This window comes from Neophocaena asiaeorientalis, unplaced genomic scaffold, assembly GCF_003031525.2.
Source record: "Neophocaena asiaeorientalis asiaeorientalis breed wild unplaced genomic scaffold, Neophocaena_asiaeorientalis_V1.1 scaffold7, whole genome shotgun sequence".
Taxonomy (NCBI): domain Eukaryota; kingdom Metazoa; phylum Chordata; class Mammalia; order Artiodactyla; family Phocoenidae; genus Neophocaena; species Neophocaena asiaeorientalis.
In genome coordinates, this window is record NW_020185337.1 from 20366998 (window position 1) to 20385904 (window position 18907).

An 18907-nucleotide genomic window follows, 5' to 3' on the forward strand; every position below is an offset into this window, starting at 1 on the left:
TTATTGTAGGTTTTTTTTTTTTTTTTTTTTTTTTTTGAGGTACGCGGGCCTCTCACTGCTGGGGCCCCTCCCGTTGCGGAGCACAGGCTCCGGACGCGCAGGCCCAGTGGCCATGGCTCACGGACCCAGCCGCTCCGCGGCATGTGGGATCCTCCCGGACCGGGGCACAAACCTGCGTCCCCTGCATCAGCAGGTGGACTCCCAACCACTGCGCCACCAGGGAAGCCCGTTATTGTAGTTTTTGTCCAGTACTGAAAAGGTCAGAGAGCTTTCCAGCCATAGTTGGTCTTTAGCAGTTACTTCCAATGGACTGTAGCCTGTGAACTTAAGACTGCACGTGAATTCAAAAAGAGTCATGTACCAAAATGTTCACTGCAGCTCTATTTACAATAGCCAGGAGATGGAAGCAACCTAAGTGTCCATCATCGGATGAATGGATAAAGAAGATGTGGCACATATATACAATGGAATATTACTCAGCCATAAAAAGAAACGAAATTGAGTTATTTGTAGTGAGGTGGATGGACCTAGAGTCTGTCACACAGAGTGAAGTAAGTTAGAAAGAGAAAAACAAATACCGTATGCTAACACATATATATGGAAGCTAAAAACACAAAACAAACAAACAAACAAAAATGGTCATGAAGAACCTAGGGGCAAGACGGGAATAAAGACACAGCTAAGGTGCACTGATATTTATGAGAATATCAGAACAAGTTTATGTTTGTGGTTTTGGGAAAAATTATTTGTGCTGGGGAGAATGTTGTGGAGGTGAGGGGAATTGAGTTGGGGGTTATTTTCTCATTTTTTTGGTACAATAAATGCATCCCCTTAAAAAAAAAGGGGGGGACTCTGATAAACTGGAGGGAGTTTCTATCAGGTGGGTTGTTCAAAGGCATGTCTCTGATCACATGATCAACAGCTAAGGGAACTGGAAAGGTTTAACCTAGAGAAGACTTGGAGGAGATTGAACGTCTGTCTCCGAACTCCTGGCACGCTAAGCTGGAGGAGAGACATGGGAAAGGTCCCTGGTATTAGGCTGGCTTAGAGAGTAGAACTAAGACGGGAAGTTAGATGAGGACAGACTTTGGTTTTGCATAAGGAAGAACTTTCTAACACAGCCATAGAAAAATAAAATGAACACTTTCAAAGGAGTCGGTCCCTTAACCTGGAACTCTTGTCCAACTGGAGGCAGGATGACTGACCTTTTGGGAAGAATGTTACAGGGGGGAGTTTTAGCATTCAGTGGAGGTTTGATCCATGACTGCCAAGATTCCTTCTTACCCAGAGATTCTACAATATTTTGAAAAAAAAACTTTGCCTATGTAAAAAATGTAGCTGATATAAGAAGCAAAAATGTTATTAGCGTGAAAAAGAACAAAAAGCATAAAAATTCTAAAATAAACAAGAAAACGCTAGTTAGTTATATGACAAGCTTGTTTCCTAAAACTCTAGCTACTCAGTTTATTTATCTAGCCTAGTTCCCAAAGCTGGTCAGTGCATCTGAAAATTCACTTCTCTGGGCCATATCTGGAAGGCTTTGATTTAGTAGATCCAGGCAAACTACAATTATAAAAGAAATTCTCTTGGTGATTCTGATGTTTAGGCAATTTTGGGGAACAATGAAATTTTAGACATATAGGAGCACCTATATTTTGCATAAAATCTGTGTATGAATGTATGTGTCATGCTCGAAAAAAATTAGTAATAATAAGATTCTAACCTACCTGTTAAAATTTAAGGCCCCTGAAGTTTAATATTTAAGCACCATTTCTACGCTGGAAGCAAACTTCACTTCAGCATTTACTCTAAGTTCTAACAGCTCAGAACATAAAAGTTAAAAAATATCACATCTCTTGCTTCATAACTTTTAATGTACTGAATAGATCATTTCTAGGTTTTCAGCATTTCTTAGATAACATGCTTTTAAAGGTAATGAGAGAGATTCCTTCCTAAACAAACAACAGAAAAGTTCAGAAAATTAGGAAGAAAAAAGCAAGAAAATGAATGTTGTTCATACATATATACTTTTTAGCTTAAATAACTTTTTCTCTTTTTCTTAAGTTCCCACTTGTATAGTCAAATTCTCAGAAAATGTGAGAAGTCATGCCCTGTTTGAGTCTCATTAAGAGCTTACTAGTATTAGTAAAAACCAGTGCGGGGATATTAAATAAATCAATATTCAATTTCTTAAAATTACCAATATCAAAAGCTTAAATGTTTCCTTAATCTTTTATGTTCAACTTATATCTTCTTATAAATCTAGTAAACAAAAAACATTTTTAAAGGAAGCTTTTAGCACTTAGTCAATTAAATTCAAGGTGGTCAATTTTAATGTAATAAGAATGGCATTATTAAAGTATTGATTAAATCAGGACTCTCTCCATTTACAAAGAAGGGAACTTTTTCCACGGTTGATGCTGGTTTTTAAGCATTTCTAAGTGTACACTGTAAGAACAAACTCCTTTTCCTGAGGAATATGCTAAGAGGTCCTGGTGGTCATAAATCTGCTTCCTGTCTGTTCTCATAAAGGGCTTTAGAGAGGACACGACAGAACTCCATCAACCAATATCCTTTGATTCAGAGGATAAGTCCTTTGCCCGTGACCTTCCGGACTTGGAGGCAAACGGTTTCTAAGAGTTGTTTCTGGCTAAGGCATCCCTCCCCTCCCAGACAATGCAGGAATGTATTGAAAGAAGAAAGGAGAAAGAAAACAGAAAGAGATGAGTCTGCAGTAAGTTTCCTACGGAGTAGAAATCTACAATTATTGAAGATTTGGAAGAAATGATTAGTTAGAGTGAAGGCATCCACACAACACATCCGAATCCAAAAAAAGCGGACTTTTAAATATAAATAGACCGAAAAGCAATATTAGGTGACATTATTTGTATTTTCTGAAAGTTAAACTTGGAAAATAATCCCTGTGTACACTTCACGTTACTTGATGTAATAACAGTAATGCTGTAATTATTGTGAAGAATCTAATACAAAAATCCTTTTACTTGGTTACTTGGTGTCTGGCAGGTCGCCCTGTGCATCTCATAGTGAAAATGGTCACAACTGACAACAAACCGGCCAATCAAATAATGCCGAATTTTGATCAGTGTTTACCAGAGGAGAGAGGAGAGCTTTACCAAATTGTAAATTGGAATTGATAACAGAGAAGAGAACTCCTGAATTCACCGTTACTGGTGCATCTACAAGTCCTCTGAATCATGATTTTGACAGGTCAAATATTTTCAAAACTCTAGTGGAAGAAAATGTTCTACTTACGGATGCACAAGACTATCAGAAAAAGGAGATATGTGGCCAGTTCCCGTAAAACACTTTTCAGGTGTTTCTCTCGGTCAGCGCTGCTTTCCTCCATGAGCCTTGTTCCCCAGAGACCTTTAAAATAGTAATAAAAGAAGTCATTTTATTTTTTAAAAATCTCATGAATGGCAAAAGGAAAAACACATAAAAAACAGTATACCTTTAAGGGAGATGCTCCTGGATTTTTTTTTTAGCATGCTCTAAAGGCAACCGAGAAATGGTTTTAGCAGGAATACCTTTAATTTAGGAATACATCAGCCGCTACTATCCCCCCAGATGTGCAAAACACAAGGCAATGATCTGATCATTGTCTAAACTCCCAACCTCATTAGAAAATATCTTAGTAAAAATTTAGAAAGAGAAGAGGAAATTTAGGTTTAATAATTATGCATACACATCAGTCCTTCCTATATGCGGGAGGAATTACCGTGTTACTAAATTAATTATCCTCGTTAGTACATGATGTAACATTGCAACCAATACTTCTTAGGTCACTCCTGATGAAAAGAGGTCCTGGTCGGAGCACCGTTTCATTATGGAAACATCTATCAAGCTTCTAACACACCGGTGTGAAATCTCTGCTCTGTACCCATTTTTGCTTTTTAAGAAATTCAGTGCTGACTGATTACATTAAACACGCTTAGCTGAACAGTTTTTTAAAAATGCCAATTAACGTATGATTTTTAAATGAAAAGCAACAAACTCATCTGCCTTCCCTCTCTCTTTGGAGAAAGCGTAAAAGCAGCAACCGTGCTCCATATTTTAGCAGATGGAAAAAGCGTTGGGCCGGCTGAGCGAAGATGACATAAGCCATGGTGAGCTGCCTGGAGAGAGATCCCACAGTTGTGGACGCAGCCAGCAGACAGACATGGTGGCCGTCCAAACCCCAGCTAGTGAGCAGTGTGGTCAAGTCACACTGCTGGTTACTTGGAAGAGCCTTAGTGTTTTCCAAAAAAGACAAACCTCTCAATTCTTTCTGTTAGATTAGGTCAGCTGTTAATGGCAAACTGCCTCACACTTCTATCCCACAGACTTTAACCCCTTCCATCACAGAAACTCACAGAGCCACTGACGCCACAATCCAGCCACACAGAGAACAAGGGGAAAATGGTATATGGTCTTGCACTTGGAAGAAATGACTTCATTGCTAGTGTCTATGTACTTTTTAAGTCTTATAATCATACATTAGTTCTACTCCTAAATTGGGGTATTTCGTTTCCTTTTCTTCTTCTCTCCCAAATTTCCTTTAGGAGAAATCAGCAACCACCCTCAAAGACACTGGGTTACGCGTCCTAGGTTTCACCACGCCGGAAGGGAAGCATGACTTATGACCAGGTTTGCTTCTGCCAACACCTGGTGGTTGTGTCAGGGGATTACTCACTCAGAAGAAATGCACCAAGCAGAATGTTTGCTCGCTGAAACTCCATCATAGTAAAGAATTATTACGAACTTAGATGACATGGAAAATTACAGCTCAGAATAACACAGAGGCAGCCAAATATTAGGCTCAGTAGCCCTGGATAAAACCACACTATTTCTCTGGGCGTATTTCTTTTGGAGGCCAGGCCTAAAATATACGCATAAGTGGAAATCGCTAGTCCCTTGGCCATCCGCAGAGACTGCTGCTTTGTCTCACTTGGTCAGTGATTTCACTCTTTCCCATGGTTTATAAACAATTATGCAATAAGGAAAAGTCATGGTTCTTACTATTTGCAAATGGTTTTGCTTGACCTATAAACAGAAAACACCAAACTCCTATCGAATTTTCTTCAGGCTAAATTTGCAACGGTCTGTGGCAATTTAATTCTAGCCCTTGAATGAAACATTTCAAATGAAAAGAAACAAGCCCTTTTATTTATATTTTATGTGAGTATATTTCTATGCATTTACTTTTTTCTAAATTTCTCTAGCTACCTCCTCAAATACTTATTGCTTTACAAATGTCATCCAGTTTCCCCACTGGGTGTGTACATAGTAGGGTCAGTCTTAGGATACGGGGATCCCTTCACATCCTGATGGGTGAGAAATGCTGCATCCACAAATGGAAAAAACAGCTGTCCTGTAGCCAACTACTTCCCATGTTTAGTTATCATCAGGGATGATAGAATAAGAATGGTGAAGGGCAGCGTTCACGTCCAAAATGGGAGCGTTCTTCAAAAACAACTGTTGTCTTTTCCCACCATCATCCCAGCTGCGGAGGGAGTGCCTCCAGGCACTCACGTTCAATACATAACGTGTCTCCATCTGTTAGGAGAACACGATTATGAGGGGACACGGGACAATATGCCATTTCCTTCCTGTGTAAGAAGGTGCTTAGTCAATGCCAGAGCCCAAAGTCGGAGCACATCACCTCAACAATAAGTGTTACTTATTAATATGCATGTTAATTAACATGCAATTTATTTGCAATTAATATGCAAATTAATATGCATAAACTCTGAGGTGGGTAATCCAAAACACCAAAAAGGTCTCCAACATAAATAACTGACTTTGGAAAAAATGCCATTTTGCAACTCTTTTATCCAAATGCTTCCAAACCCTTTTTATTTTGCAATATATATTTTTAAAAAAATCACAAAGAGAGAACAATATAATGAACTCCCATGTACCCCCCACCCAGCTTCAACAGTTATCAACTCAACACCAACCCGGATTCATGGAAACCCTCACCCACTCGTCAATTATTTTGAAGCTAATTCCAGCGACTGTATCATTTCACCTGTTAATATCTCAGTTCCATGGTAAAAACAATTCAGTGTGGCTCTTTTGCCTCACATTAACCCTGTCCCATCTGAACCACATTAACCCACTGTGACTCACTGATCGTGACAAGGTGCAGTGTGGAGGTCTGGAATCCAAGCTGTGTTCAAATGAAGGGTCAGCCACTTAGGAGCTGTGAGACCTTGCCTAACGCCATGAGCCTCTACTTCCTCATTTGGAAATGAGGTAAGGGTACCTCTCTGTGGGGTTGTTCTGGGAATTAGAAAGATTATGTGTACAGCAGTAGAGTGGCGGCAAGAGGCCCTTTTATGGCTTCAGAAACAGGTCCAAATCTGAAATGTCCTACTTCTGACGCCTAGTTGGTCCAGATTTGAGAATGGCGTGGAGACCCAAATCCATATGGACCTTGAAGCCATTGTGAATTGCCTGACCAAATTCTCATTGCACTCACATGATAAAAGAATCCTGTTTTGGGGCTTAGACACATGTGGGCCTTGCTTAGGAAGATATATACAATCCTTCTTCATAGTGATTTGAATTGCAGGGACACCTTCAGAAAGGGAAGTGACTTTTTACTACTGGTCCCTTTTCTACAGAATAGTCAGTTGCTACCTTATGATACTGACGCTTGAAACTCAAATTTCTTAGGCAGCCCCCTCCTGAGATGCAGACAGGTATGTGCCACAGCTAATGGCGTGATCTACCTGCATATTCCACAGACAGCTCACACTCACATGCCCCAAACTGAGCTTTCTAGAAACCTATTTGCCCTGTGTGGGTTAATGGTACCAACTCAGAAACATGGGTTTCATCCTAGAACAGGCCCTTTTCATGACCCTCACATGGAGGTGGTCCACAATTCTGATGGTTTCTCTCTTGCATCTAGCGCTTTTCCATCCCAGCTCACAATCCTCAGTGCAACTGACACTTTATCACTGTATCACCTTTGTCACTTTATCCTGACCTATTCTCCCAGCATTTGGCGTTATGCACCTCACCCCATTCTCTACATTCTTGCTAGAATCATCTTCAGATTGGCATGACATCATATCAGCCCCCTGCTTGAAGCCCTCACTGACTCCGCCTACAGGAAAAAGTACCAATGAGCTACAAGCATGCTTGGTCTTACTTCTCTATTTTTCCCTCCTCCAGCTCCCCCCTGAATCCTTCAAAACATAACTCAAGATTCACTTCTTCTGGGCTTCCCTGGTGGCGCAGTGGTTAAGAGTCCGCCTGCCAATGCAGAAGACACGGGTTCGAGCCCTGGTCTGGGAAGATCCCACATGCCGCAGAGCGACTAGCCCTGTGAGTCACAATTACTGAGCCTGCGCGTCTGGAGCCTGTGCTCCGCAATGGGAGAGGCCACGATAGTGAGAGGCCCGCGCACTGCGATGAGGAGTGGCCCCCACTTGCCGCAATTAGGGAAAGCCCTCGTAGAGAAACGAAGAGCCAACACAGCCAAAAATAAAAATAAATAAATAAATAAAAAATTAAAAAAAAAAAAAAAGATTCACTTCTTCTAACCTCCCCAGGTAGAGCAGGTCCTTTCTTCTTTGGGTCCCTCCCACAACTGGGACCTGGCATTGCAATGATTTACTTACACTTCTCACCCCGCTACTAAACTCTAAACTCCTTGGGAGCTGGGATCTTGTATTATTCATCTCTGTATCCCTAGTACCTACCACAAGGGAGATGCTCAATGAATGTTTGTTGACTGCACAAATTGTCATACTAGCATAGCCTTATCACACCCTGCAGAGTAGCAACCTTCCCTCAAAAAAAAATCCCCATGTGATGAAAATACAACATCTCACTTGTTCACAATTATAGTGCAAATAAAAAGGGAAAAGGAAGCAATTATGGAGTGAGGGTTCAATTAAAAATAAAGGGAAAGTCACAATAGCCAAAAGGTAGAAACCACCCCAGTGTTCATCAACTGATGAATGGATAAACAAAATGTGGTATATACATACAAGGGAATACTATTCAGTCATCAAAAATGAATGAAAGTTCAGATACATGGTACAACTTGGATAAACCTCAAGAACGTTATACTAAGTGAAATAAGCCAGATATGAAAGGACAAATACTGTGTGATTCCACTAATATGAGGTACCCAGTATAGAAAAATCCATAGAGTCAGAAAGAGGAAGAGAGGCTGGGGGTGTGGGGAAGAGGAGGGGAAGTTATTGTTTAATGGGCAGACCTTCTATTTGGGATGATAAAAAAGATCTGGATATGGACGGTGATGATACAATATAGTGAGTGGGAGAGGAGGTATCTATTTGTTATAGCAGCTTAGCCCACCCTGACCAATACAGCTAGTTCTTTATGATTTCTCCAGGAAAACAAACAAAAAACCAACCAAGCATATATGTCTGAAATAACAAACAGAAAGTGACTTTAGTACCCGGATATATCCATAAAACACATTCAACTTTGGAAATTCAGAAAATATGATAACTCATGTAGAGTCTCAAATTTTATCTCTGCATTAAGAAGCGTTTGCTAAGAGAAAAGTAAACGAGATCATTGGGTTGGGGAAACCTTTTAGTCTGGAGCAGTCTTTCCATCTTTCAGCCTTCCTTTGCTTCTTTCGGGGCAGGCCTCCGTCAGCCCTTCACTGGCGGCCTCCTACCTGGTCCTCCCGCTTCCCTGCCTCCTTCTGCAAAGCTCTCCTGCCCAGCACACTGCTTGACTCGTATTCCCTTTCAACGTGCTCTGCCCCTGCTCAAAACTTTCCAACTGCTTCCTAATATTTAGGGGTAAATTCTTAATTCCTTAGCTAGACACAATTTCCTCCCATCATCAGGCCTCAAACATTTCTTCATTGCTATCTTACTCCTGCTAAGAGGATAGATCTATTTAGTGTCCAAGGAGAGAAATGACCATTTGCTGTCCAGCTCAGATTCATGTCATTTAACAACAACGCAGGGTATGCTGAAGCTAGAAGGGACCTTGAAGATTAGGTTCAACTCTTCCATTTTATACATGAGGAACAGAGGCCAGGAAGTCTGAGTGAGTTATGGAAAGTCACAAAAGGTTGGAGACCTCCAGGGAAGCTCCTGACCACTCCAATTTGAGTAATTGCTCCTACCTTTAGAAATTCCAAGTCACTCTCTCTTCTGACCCTGAGCACTACTTATACAATGTATATAAGATTTTTGTCATCGGTATCCCAAGAGGGGGAAAAAAAAAAATCACAACTCATTCATGGTTATTCATTTCACTTTTCTGGGTTTCTGTCCATAGGAAAATGGTGATGTGCTATTTTTTTTTTTTTGTAGCACCTAGTATAGTCACTAATTATTTAACAAATGTTACTTAATAAGTGACAAGAGTATCAATTATATTTCTTCATAAAGAATTAAAATAAAATTTATTCTAAATTTTTCTGTAAAAAAGATTTTCATGATTCTATTCTCCTACTAATTAGACCACTGATAAGGTTTGACTAGAAGGTTTACTGTTACCTTGTTCATTGTAAATTTTCTGAAACTTTTCTTTAAAAGTGATAAACTTATACATACACTCATATATTTCATTTCATTATATTCCATTACTGAGTTTATTCAAAGAACATTAAGTGTTATCAAATACTTAAGCTGAATTAACAGGATCATGACTTTCCACTATTTATTAACTTATAAGAAACTCCTCTCACTTCAGTGAATACTTTAAAAAGCACAATTAAAACAATTAAACAACCTGAAAAGAGTATGAGAGTTTCTTACTAATCTACCCACACAGGTTATCCAAAAAGGATCTTTTGGTCCCCACCATGCTCTGAATCAAATTAACTAGCATAATCACTGTGTAAGAGTACCAAAATGTACACTTTTAGAATCTATGATTTAATTTCTATTTATGAAGCACTCACAACATGGCAGAGACTTGCTACACGTTTTATGTTTCACCTCATTTAATCCTCCCAAGTCAAGAACTAAGTATTATGATTATCTCTTTAAAAAAAAATCCAAAAACTGGGGATCAGAGAGGTTAGGCAATTTGCTCGAGGTCATGTAGCCAATGTGTGGTAGAACTGGGGTTCGGGTGCAGGCCTGACTTGGTGTTAGTCATGTTGCTGTAAAAACACCTGGATAGCTTTTTGTGCAAGATTTTCAAAACTGACAGGAAGAGAAGGGAAAGGAAATTTTCAAAAGAACTAAGAATGGAAAACTCTTAAAAGTAGAGGTTAAAGTCACTTGGATGGCAAGAGCCAATGCAACTCTTTTCCAAAGATGCCTCTTGACAAAACTTTGCAAAAACAGGATCCCATTTGCTCTTGGAAAATTTGTGTCCTCTTAATAGGCACTGGCAATTTTGAAAATTCCTTTCCTGCCTTTTGGAGAGCTGGGTGCACCGAACTCTGACACATTTCCACACAGCTGGTATCTGATGACCTCACTGTCTCATTGGAATTTCAAAGAACGTTAACTTAGTTATTTAAAAACATACTTTCAAGTTTTTTAAACAACATTAGCATTTACTTTGTAACTGTTTTAGAAAAATACCTAGACTTAGAAATGGCCGAATAACTGTTTTCCTAGACAGTTTATTCTATTCGTGGCGTTCTTAACAGCTCCCTCTCCCCCAAACAACCAGACACCGCCAAAACAACATCAATGACTATCCAGTGACACCCTTCCACAACTAGGACACTGTACTGCGTACCCATTCCGGAAAGGGGTAAGGGGCAATAGGGCATCCAGGACAGTGAAAGGCCATGGGTACTAGCACATAAGTTTCCTTTTCATTTAGTGAAATTCGCAAATATGCAGTTGCAACCACCATTAGTTGCCTTAGAATATTTTTTTCCCTACAAGGAAAAAAACCCCCCAAACTCCAGATGTACCCCTTCGCTCTAATACGGCTTTCACTTATTTCCAAAGGTAAACATAAGCTGACACATCTTTTAGAAGAAGCAGGTATCCAATAAATTTGCACCAACAAGGGCGCAGTGGAATTCCGTGCTGGGTACCGGAAATAGAACGGAATTAGCAGAGGTGCGGAAGACGCTTCTTAGGGAGGCGGGGACGCAATGGGAACGCGAGCGGGAGCCCTGGAGAGCTGCCCTCCGCGGGCGATGGCTCTGGCGGCGCCCGCACTTCTGGTTTGTGCATCAGCCGCCGAGGGTCGCGCTCTTACCTCGCAGCCCGCGAACCAGCCTCTCGGCCCAGGCCACTCGGGGCAGCTGCCCGTCCAGGGGGAGGTGGCGATGCAGCGGGACGGAGTTGGCACTGCCCGCGTCACCCAGAGCGGTGCTTGGGTCCCCGCTAGCCGCCAGCCACTTCTGCCTCGGTTGACCGCGGTGCAAGGAGAGAGGGAAACCCCTTTGTGAGACGGCGTGAACAAGCGAGATCCAGCCCGAGCCGGTCTGCAGCAGGGTCAAAGGTCGTTCCTCTGTTTGAAAACTACCAGCAAACTCCTAACAGAGTCCTAGTGCTGACTTCCTTGGCCTTTGGCGCGCTCACCCCCCGCCCCAATCCAGCTGCTTTTTGGAGGGTTTCCTGACTCTGGTTGGCTCCACTGTCCACGCGTTGCGGGGACCCCGAGGATTCGGCCGCGGGGCTCTTGGATCGCTGATGCTCCGCAGAGCTCGACCGCCCCCTTCCCACCCTCTCCCCGTCTGTGAGTCACGGAATCCCGCCTCAGGCCCCAGGTCCAGAGCTTTATTCCCGCTCTCCGGAGCACACCCAGCTGGACGCTCTGCAGTTGTCTCAAACTTCACCCATCCCAAGGGAAGTTTGTTATCTTTTCCCTTCTTCTTTTAAGCCTGCTTCACCTCCTGTATCCCCAGTTGAGATCTGAGGCATCGTCACTCCCCAAAGTACACTTCATGATAACCTCATCTGTCTGCTCTTCGCCTCCAACACCTCATTTCCCCCAAATTGTGTTACTTTTGCCCCACAAAGGTCTCTCTGATTAGGACCTCTGTTATTCATTCCCCTTGTCAATGATTTAGTCCAGGGACCTTACGGCTTGTTTTATGCTGCGTTGGAACAACGGATCTGTCAACTCCACCATCATTTTTCACTTCTGGGTACCCGCTGTTTCCAAACTGGGTTCGGAACCAAACCTGCTCATGTCACATTGATGCTTAGACACCCGTGGAGGCTTCTGACAGCTTAAAAGGTAAAATTTAATTTCTGTAGTTTGGCTTGGTAAATTTTCATAATCTGCTGCTATATATTTTTTGCTAGGGCTGTCGTAACAAAGTACCACAGACTGGGTGTCTCAGACGACAGACATTTATTTTCTCACAGTTCTAGAGGCTGGAAGTCTAAGGTCAAGGTGTTGGCAGGGTTGGTTTCTTCTGAGGTCTCCGTCCTTGTTTTGTAGGTGGCCGTCTTCGCCTTGTGTCTTCACATGGTCGTCCCTCTGTATGTGTCTGTGCCTCAATTTCCTCTTCTGAGGACACCAGCCAGATTGGATTAGGGCCCACTCTAATGATCGCATTTTAACTTAATTACCTTTTAAAAGACCCAGTCTCCAAATACAGTCACATTCTGAGGTACTCTGGTTGGAGGGGTTAGGGTTAGACTTCAACATGGGAATTTCTGAGGGGGACACAATTCAGCCCAGTACAGCTCCCAACCTGCTTTTCCAGCATGGTTTCCCACCTGTGCAGCTCCCTTTGCTGCTTCCCTGTGCCCTCATAGCATGCTGCTCGTATTTAGGTAATCACGGCCACCCATCACCTAATCCTGTAGTTTATCTATTCAGGTATCTGTGTCCTTCACTTAACTATGAGCTTCTCAAGGGCAGGGCTGATGCAGTCCATCCAGTCTCCTTCAGAAGACATTTCCTGCACACTGAATTAGGAGCTGGCATGTAGAGCACAGTATGACACAGCCCCTGCTCTCAAGAGGAGACAGACAAATAAACTGGAAATAACTGTCCTGGGTAAGGGCTGTGATGCCTGTTGTCTGAGGAGCCTCTACAGGTGCCGGTGCCCCTAACAGAGCACTGCGAGATTGCATCTTCAAAGGATTCCCAACAGACACCTGGCCAGAGGAGAGCCAGGCCTGAGAAAAAAGAGCAGAATCTCAGCCAAAGTGTTCTGCTGGAGAATAGGTCTAGTTTAGTATTCTTAAAACATGTTTCTCAACATCAGTGTGGCACTTGTTAAGAATACACATTCCACATCCCCACTCCAACCTTATGGATTCAGAAACTGCAGGATTTCAGGCCTGAAATTCTGAATCTTCTCTGAGGATTCTGGATCATCCTAAGTTCGAGAAGCACCCATATGTTCCACATGCGTCGTGGGGTTTCATGAAACATTTCCCTCGTATTCCTAGCGCTTCATTGTCACCAGTGGCGCCATCTTCTGCAATCCCAGGCCTAGAAGAAACTTCAGTGGTCTTTGAGTCAGACTAACTCTTTGTCTTGTGCCTACACTGTGCTACTTCTGAACCCTGGTTCAGTTCCTGCTCTGCCACTTCCTAGCTGTGTGACCTTGGGCAAGTGGCTTTACCTCGTTGTGCCGGAAAATGGAAATAATAATAGCGTTCGCCTCACAGGGTTGTTGTGAAGATTAGGTGAATTAATACATGTAAGGCATGGGGAACACTTCGTGGCACATGGTAAATGCTCAAGTGTTAGCATTATGAGCTCTTATAGCTTACTTAGGATAAGTATTTTCATCTATTAGAATTGCATATTTGGAAGTCTTTGTCCTAACCAGACTATGAGCTTCTTGAGGATGGACACTCCACGACCAAGACAGAGGATTCCATTACAAATATTTATTGAGCACCTAGTAGGAGCCAGGCACAACGCCAGGACAGAGTGCAAGCAATGACACTAGTGAAAAGCCCCGCCATTAAAGAGCTTGCATTCCCCGCGGATTGGTCGGGGAAATGAATGAATCTAGTCAGGTACAGTCATTTTAAGGCACACAGCTAGACCTCTGGCTATGACAGGGGTTCCTAATTCTTCATGTAGAGGTCTTTTTAACTTTCGCATACCACCACTTCTCCTGCAGGCTCCAGGGGCCCTTGGAATAGCTTATGCCCACTTGAAGCTATTGTGTTCCCTGCTCAAAATGCTGGTTTTAGTTTAGTGATATTTGTCTCCCAAGGATATTTTGATTTTCCAGAGTTCAAGGTTTAGAAGACAATAGACTTCTGCTTGCTCATTTCTTGTTTGTTCTTCCTGTTTTCTGCTAGCAGCCCTAGGGTCCAGAGACATAAGGAGACTGAATGGAAAAACAATAATATCAAGGAATAATAAACAAATTAATTCAAGTGCTATCCATGTATTCAGTTCAAATTCTGTGCATTTACTATACATAGTAAATAACATTATTATTTTAGTCAGAATATGCAAAACAAAATACTCTTTGGACACATCCTTCAGGGAGTTATCATCTCAAGGGAGAGATACACACACTGAGTCTAAATAACAATAGATGGGAGAATATGATTTAGTGTCAAGTCAGTAGTGAAGGTTTTCAGCATGGGAGGGGTTGAGAGGAGAGACTGCCCATCTTCAGGCTGGCGTGGGAAGCGCAGGTAGGCAGGCCAGATCGTGGAAGGCCTCAGATGCATCGTTAGGAGTACAGACTTTATTCTGTAATTGATGATAATAACATGCCCCCTTTCTGTAGTGTCAATTATTTAAATCAAAATCTGAAATATTCTTTCTAAGACTATACCCCGTCCCTCAAAGTATACAGATTGATTGAAAACGTGTCCGCACATACATAGTTCAGATTTAGATGTGTGCTTACCTGAAACTCAAATCACAAATCGTTGAAAGAAATACGCTTTTTAAAAATGCACAACAATATTTGTGTAATATGACTTGGATAGTATTTGATCCACAGCATCTTTAAATCCTACATTGTAGGAGTTTCTCTACTAATTTCAGTCTTAGACTTCATAAACCCTTCCCCAGCTGTCCAATATATTTCCTGCTCAAATATTTATTCATTCTTTCTGGCTGACCAATATTCTCTTTCCTGCTTTTACCTTGACTCTTTTTGCCCCTTCAGAGCTCCTAGCTTTTGCTCAAGCAGGCCCCGAGGTTGTAAATTTCTCTCCCTTCCCACAGAATTCCTTCCTTTAGAGTACCCATCGTAAAACTCTATTTCTCATAAGAAGTTATCCCTTATTAAATAAGTGAGATACACAAACATATTTTTCTTCATCTGGTTGCTACATCCTATTGCCATATTACAAATTTCAGTAATCTATAGGGCCTGAAATACTGTGTGGGATAGATAATGTAGCTTGGATACTATTTGGTTTTGTTTCATCTGTGTGGTCGATTCTTCTGGGGACACACTTATAAAACCTCACCTATTAGTGCCACTGAGGACCTTCAGAGAAGTCATTTAAAAGGCAACTTTAAAAACAGTCTAGGCTAATTTAATACTTAGCATTCTCTACACCTCTGACTTCTGTACTTTAGAATGGCCTGTTTGTTTCCTGTTTTGCTTTTATTTTCCAATTTGAAGTGATGAAGCAGATGCAAGCAGAAGTACCCATTGGTCCCACAGATTCCACCTTCAAAAGGAAATCCAAAAGGAGCCTCTGTTTTGTGTGGTGTTGCTTAGCAACCCACCCAAACAAACACGTTTCTCTCTCAATTTTTTTCTCAGCCCTTATTTATTCAAGAACATTGTAAAATAAGTTTTTAATCACTTGACATCTGAAATCAGAAGAAAATTTGGTGTTTGGGGCTTTATAAGAACTGCCAACCATGCTAAAATGTTTACTTTATTTCTCACTTTACTGCTCTAATAATGCAAGGCTGGGATTTGTGGTATTCCTCTAAATGTCTGGAGTTTGGTTTGGATATATCCCTGCCTCTGCGGGGGTAACCTTGGAGCCATCGTTGGTTGGCACTGTGATTTTTGATGATCTAATCTCTCTCAGTTTTCTTCTCTGAATAATATGGTTAAATACCAACCTTACAAATCCCTGCAGAATTTTCGTTGAAGACATAATGAGGGAATATTAATAAATTCATCAAACACATATAGAATATCCACTAGACGCCAGGTACCATGTGGAATTCTGGCGAGGCAAAGATAAGACATGACTCCTACCTTCAAGGGGATCAAGTCTTACATGTCAACAATGCCACTTACACCGTAAATTAATATAATATTGAAAATTAACAATACCTCAGTAAAAAACAAAAACAAAAAAGGCGTGCCCGGAAACATTTTTACATCACTCCCAAGCTCTCTTCTACATTGAAAAGACTTAAGAATCTTTCCAGACTCAGGCATCATTTCCTTTTGGAAACTTCCTTAGCCACAAACCTGGCCCCCCTGCTTGAATTTTTTTTTCTTGTTTTTTTTTAAACTTTTTGTTTTATATTGGAGTATAGTTGATTAACAATGTTGTGTTAGTTTCAGGTGTACAGCAAAGTGATTCAGTTATACATATACATGTATCTATTCTTTTTCAAATTCCTTTCCCGTTTAGGTTGTTACATAATATTGAGCAGAGTTCCCTGTCCCATACAATAGGTCTTTGTTAGTTATCCATTTTACATATCTCCCTGCTTGAATTTACTTGCCATCTACCTTGCAAACCTTTATCACAACATTTACCACCTTATATTGAAAATGTCTGTTAACATAGTCTTCCTGAGTAGGACTGTAAAGTCCTGGAGAGCGGAGACCCTGCCTCATTTCGTTTGTAGTTCAGCAGCCCAGCAGCCATTTCCCTTTCTTATTATAACGGTAATCAAATTTTCTCGGGAAACAATCCTCTCCGTTCTGAGTCCCTGTGTGCCGCAGGTGTGGCTGACACCACTGCTAAGCTCCCAAGTGGTGGGTGTGGATCTCAGGCTTGGCCAACCAGAGTATCATGTCCCCTTGACACCTGTGAATGGTATTTAAGAACAGGCATGGGAGCTGGTTCTATCCAATGGAAATCAGAACAGATTTTTTTTTTTTTTGAATTCTTGGAAGAGAAAAGCTTTTCTTCCCACCAGATTTGGAGTTGTAAGGATGTAAGTCTAGACAAGTTGGCAGCCAAAATGTTTATGCTAGAGGAATAATGGAACAATATATATACATGAAAATATGTATAATGTGAAGACTGGAAGAATACCAAAATGGAATTAGTGATAATGTTTGAGTGGCCATGCTATTCAAGAACATTGTAAAATACATTTTTATAATTTGCCATATTCTAGTTTTGTCAGATGCAGATATATGTCTTTAGCCACATTCAAAAGAATTTTGAAGAATATAGGGCCAAGAATAGAGCTCTTTGGAATATTGTGTGAGGCTTTTCTCTTTACCAACTCAAACTTATTCCTTATTACCATTTGGGTGTAGTTATTCAAAATGTTTGAATACAACTCTACTTTCACTAGCCCAGATTTCCAAAAGGATGTCAGAATTTTTTCCAAAGCCTTTCGATGCCAACATGGGTGATGCTTACAGCTTTCCCAGATCTAGCAGACTTTACAGAACGTCTGCTTTCTAACCACCTAGCATAAACTTAGATATGATTAGGGTACGCAAGAAGTTGTCTTTGCCTTCAAGGCCCGTATAATTAGCTTGCAAATACAGGCTATACACAGATAAAGCAATTACCCAGTGAGTGCTGTATGACACTCCTCTGGGAAGGCTTTTATTGTTGTTGTTTTTGTTTTTATTGTTTTGGAGTCTAGCTCCTAGGTGAGTCCTAGGAGATGGAGAATATGACCAGGTTCTGATGACATCATTTGAGCCCCTGAAACCAGCACTAATTGAAGTTAGATCTAACCCTGGACTTCGATAGCCAAGAATTTCTTTTTTGATTAATTTAAGTTTGGGTTTCTGTCTCTTGCAACTGGAGTAGTACTAGCTAATAGATTTGAATAGAAGTGGATCATACAGACTGGTAAGAGTTGTGTCAATGATATGCATAAGATGCTATATGAACACACAATTGGGCCCTCTCGTCTGAGCTGAGTGGGCTCAATAGGGCATACAGGGTGGCTAGTAGGCTAACCCACTCTGCAAGTGTTAAGAGATTAGAGATTTGGGGGGATGCCGAACCATACTTTTCTTTCTTAGTGTCTTTGACATCTTTACTATAAATACTATTCCAAAGGACCTTTTAAAGATGTCTTTTCATTCTTATAGTATTTTTTAATAGCATAAGTTCATAGTTTTGATAATGTCCAATTTGTGAATTTTTTTCTTTGGATTGTACATTTGGTATCATATTTAAGAAACCTTTGCTTCACTTAAGGTCATGAACATTTTCTCCCATATTTTCTTCTAGAAGTTTTATAATTTCAGGTTTTACATTTCAGCACATAATCCATTTAAAGATAACTTTTGTTTATGGTGTGAGCTATGAATAGAAGGTTGTTGTTTGTGGTTTTTTTTGCATATGGATATCCAATTGTTGCAGCACTATTGGTTGAAAAGACTATCCTTTCTCTACCGAATCATCTTTGCACCATTATTGAGAATCAATTGACCGTATATGAGTGTTTATTTCTAGATGATCTGTTCTGTTCTTTTGATTTATGTGCTTAACCTTTTAGTAATACCTTCCTGCTTTGGTTACAGTAGCTTCCCTCACTCTTCCTCACAGGCTATATAAGAGCTTTTAAATTTGTACATTTTAATGGTCTAATTGTATTGAATGACTCTTTCTGGTTCCAGTCCCTACTTTGGTATGACCCATAAAGGGCTGTTGCTCATCAGTTGACCATAGAGCATTAGTGAGCTATGTTGGGTTTCTGTCTCAATGATATTTTGAAATTACTTACAAATGTAAATTTTAATGTCAATCATCAATTCTTTAAATGAATCAAGCAATTATTTTATTAATTCATCAATTTTTTTTCAGTAGCCTTTGACTCTTCTTCTGAAAGATAAGGACATTAGCAAATGTATACTCTC

At 40.9% G+C, this 18907-nt stretch overlaps 1 protein-coding gene across 3 annotated transcripts in view; it reads right to left on the reverse strand.

Moving 5' to 3' along the window:
- Window positions 1–11255, reverse strand: part of PKD2 (polycystin 2, transient receptor potential cation channel) — a 48460-nt gene extending 37205 nt beyond the window's left edge. For 2 of the 3 annotated variants that reach the window (XR_003002005.1, XM_024736167.1), the window contains exons 1-3: window positions 11182–11250; window positions 3473–3512; window positions 3274–3387 (exon numbers count right to left, since the gene is read on the reverse strand). Coding sequence is in view for 2 of the 3 variants with exons in the window: in XM_024736167.1 (XP_024591935.1) it covers window positions 3274–3387; window positions 3473–3509 (151 nt within the window). In the remaining variant the exon portion in view is untranslated. Of the gene's footprint in view, window positions 1–3273; window positions 3388–3472; window positions 3513–11181 lie in introns of all 3 variants that reach the window. The other variant, XM_024736168.1, reaches the window with a different exon arrangement.
- Between the last annotated feature and the right edge of the window lie 7652 nt (window positions 11256–18907).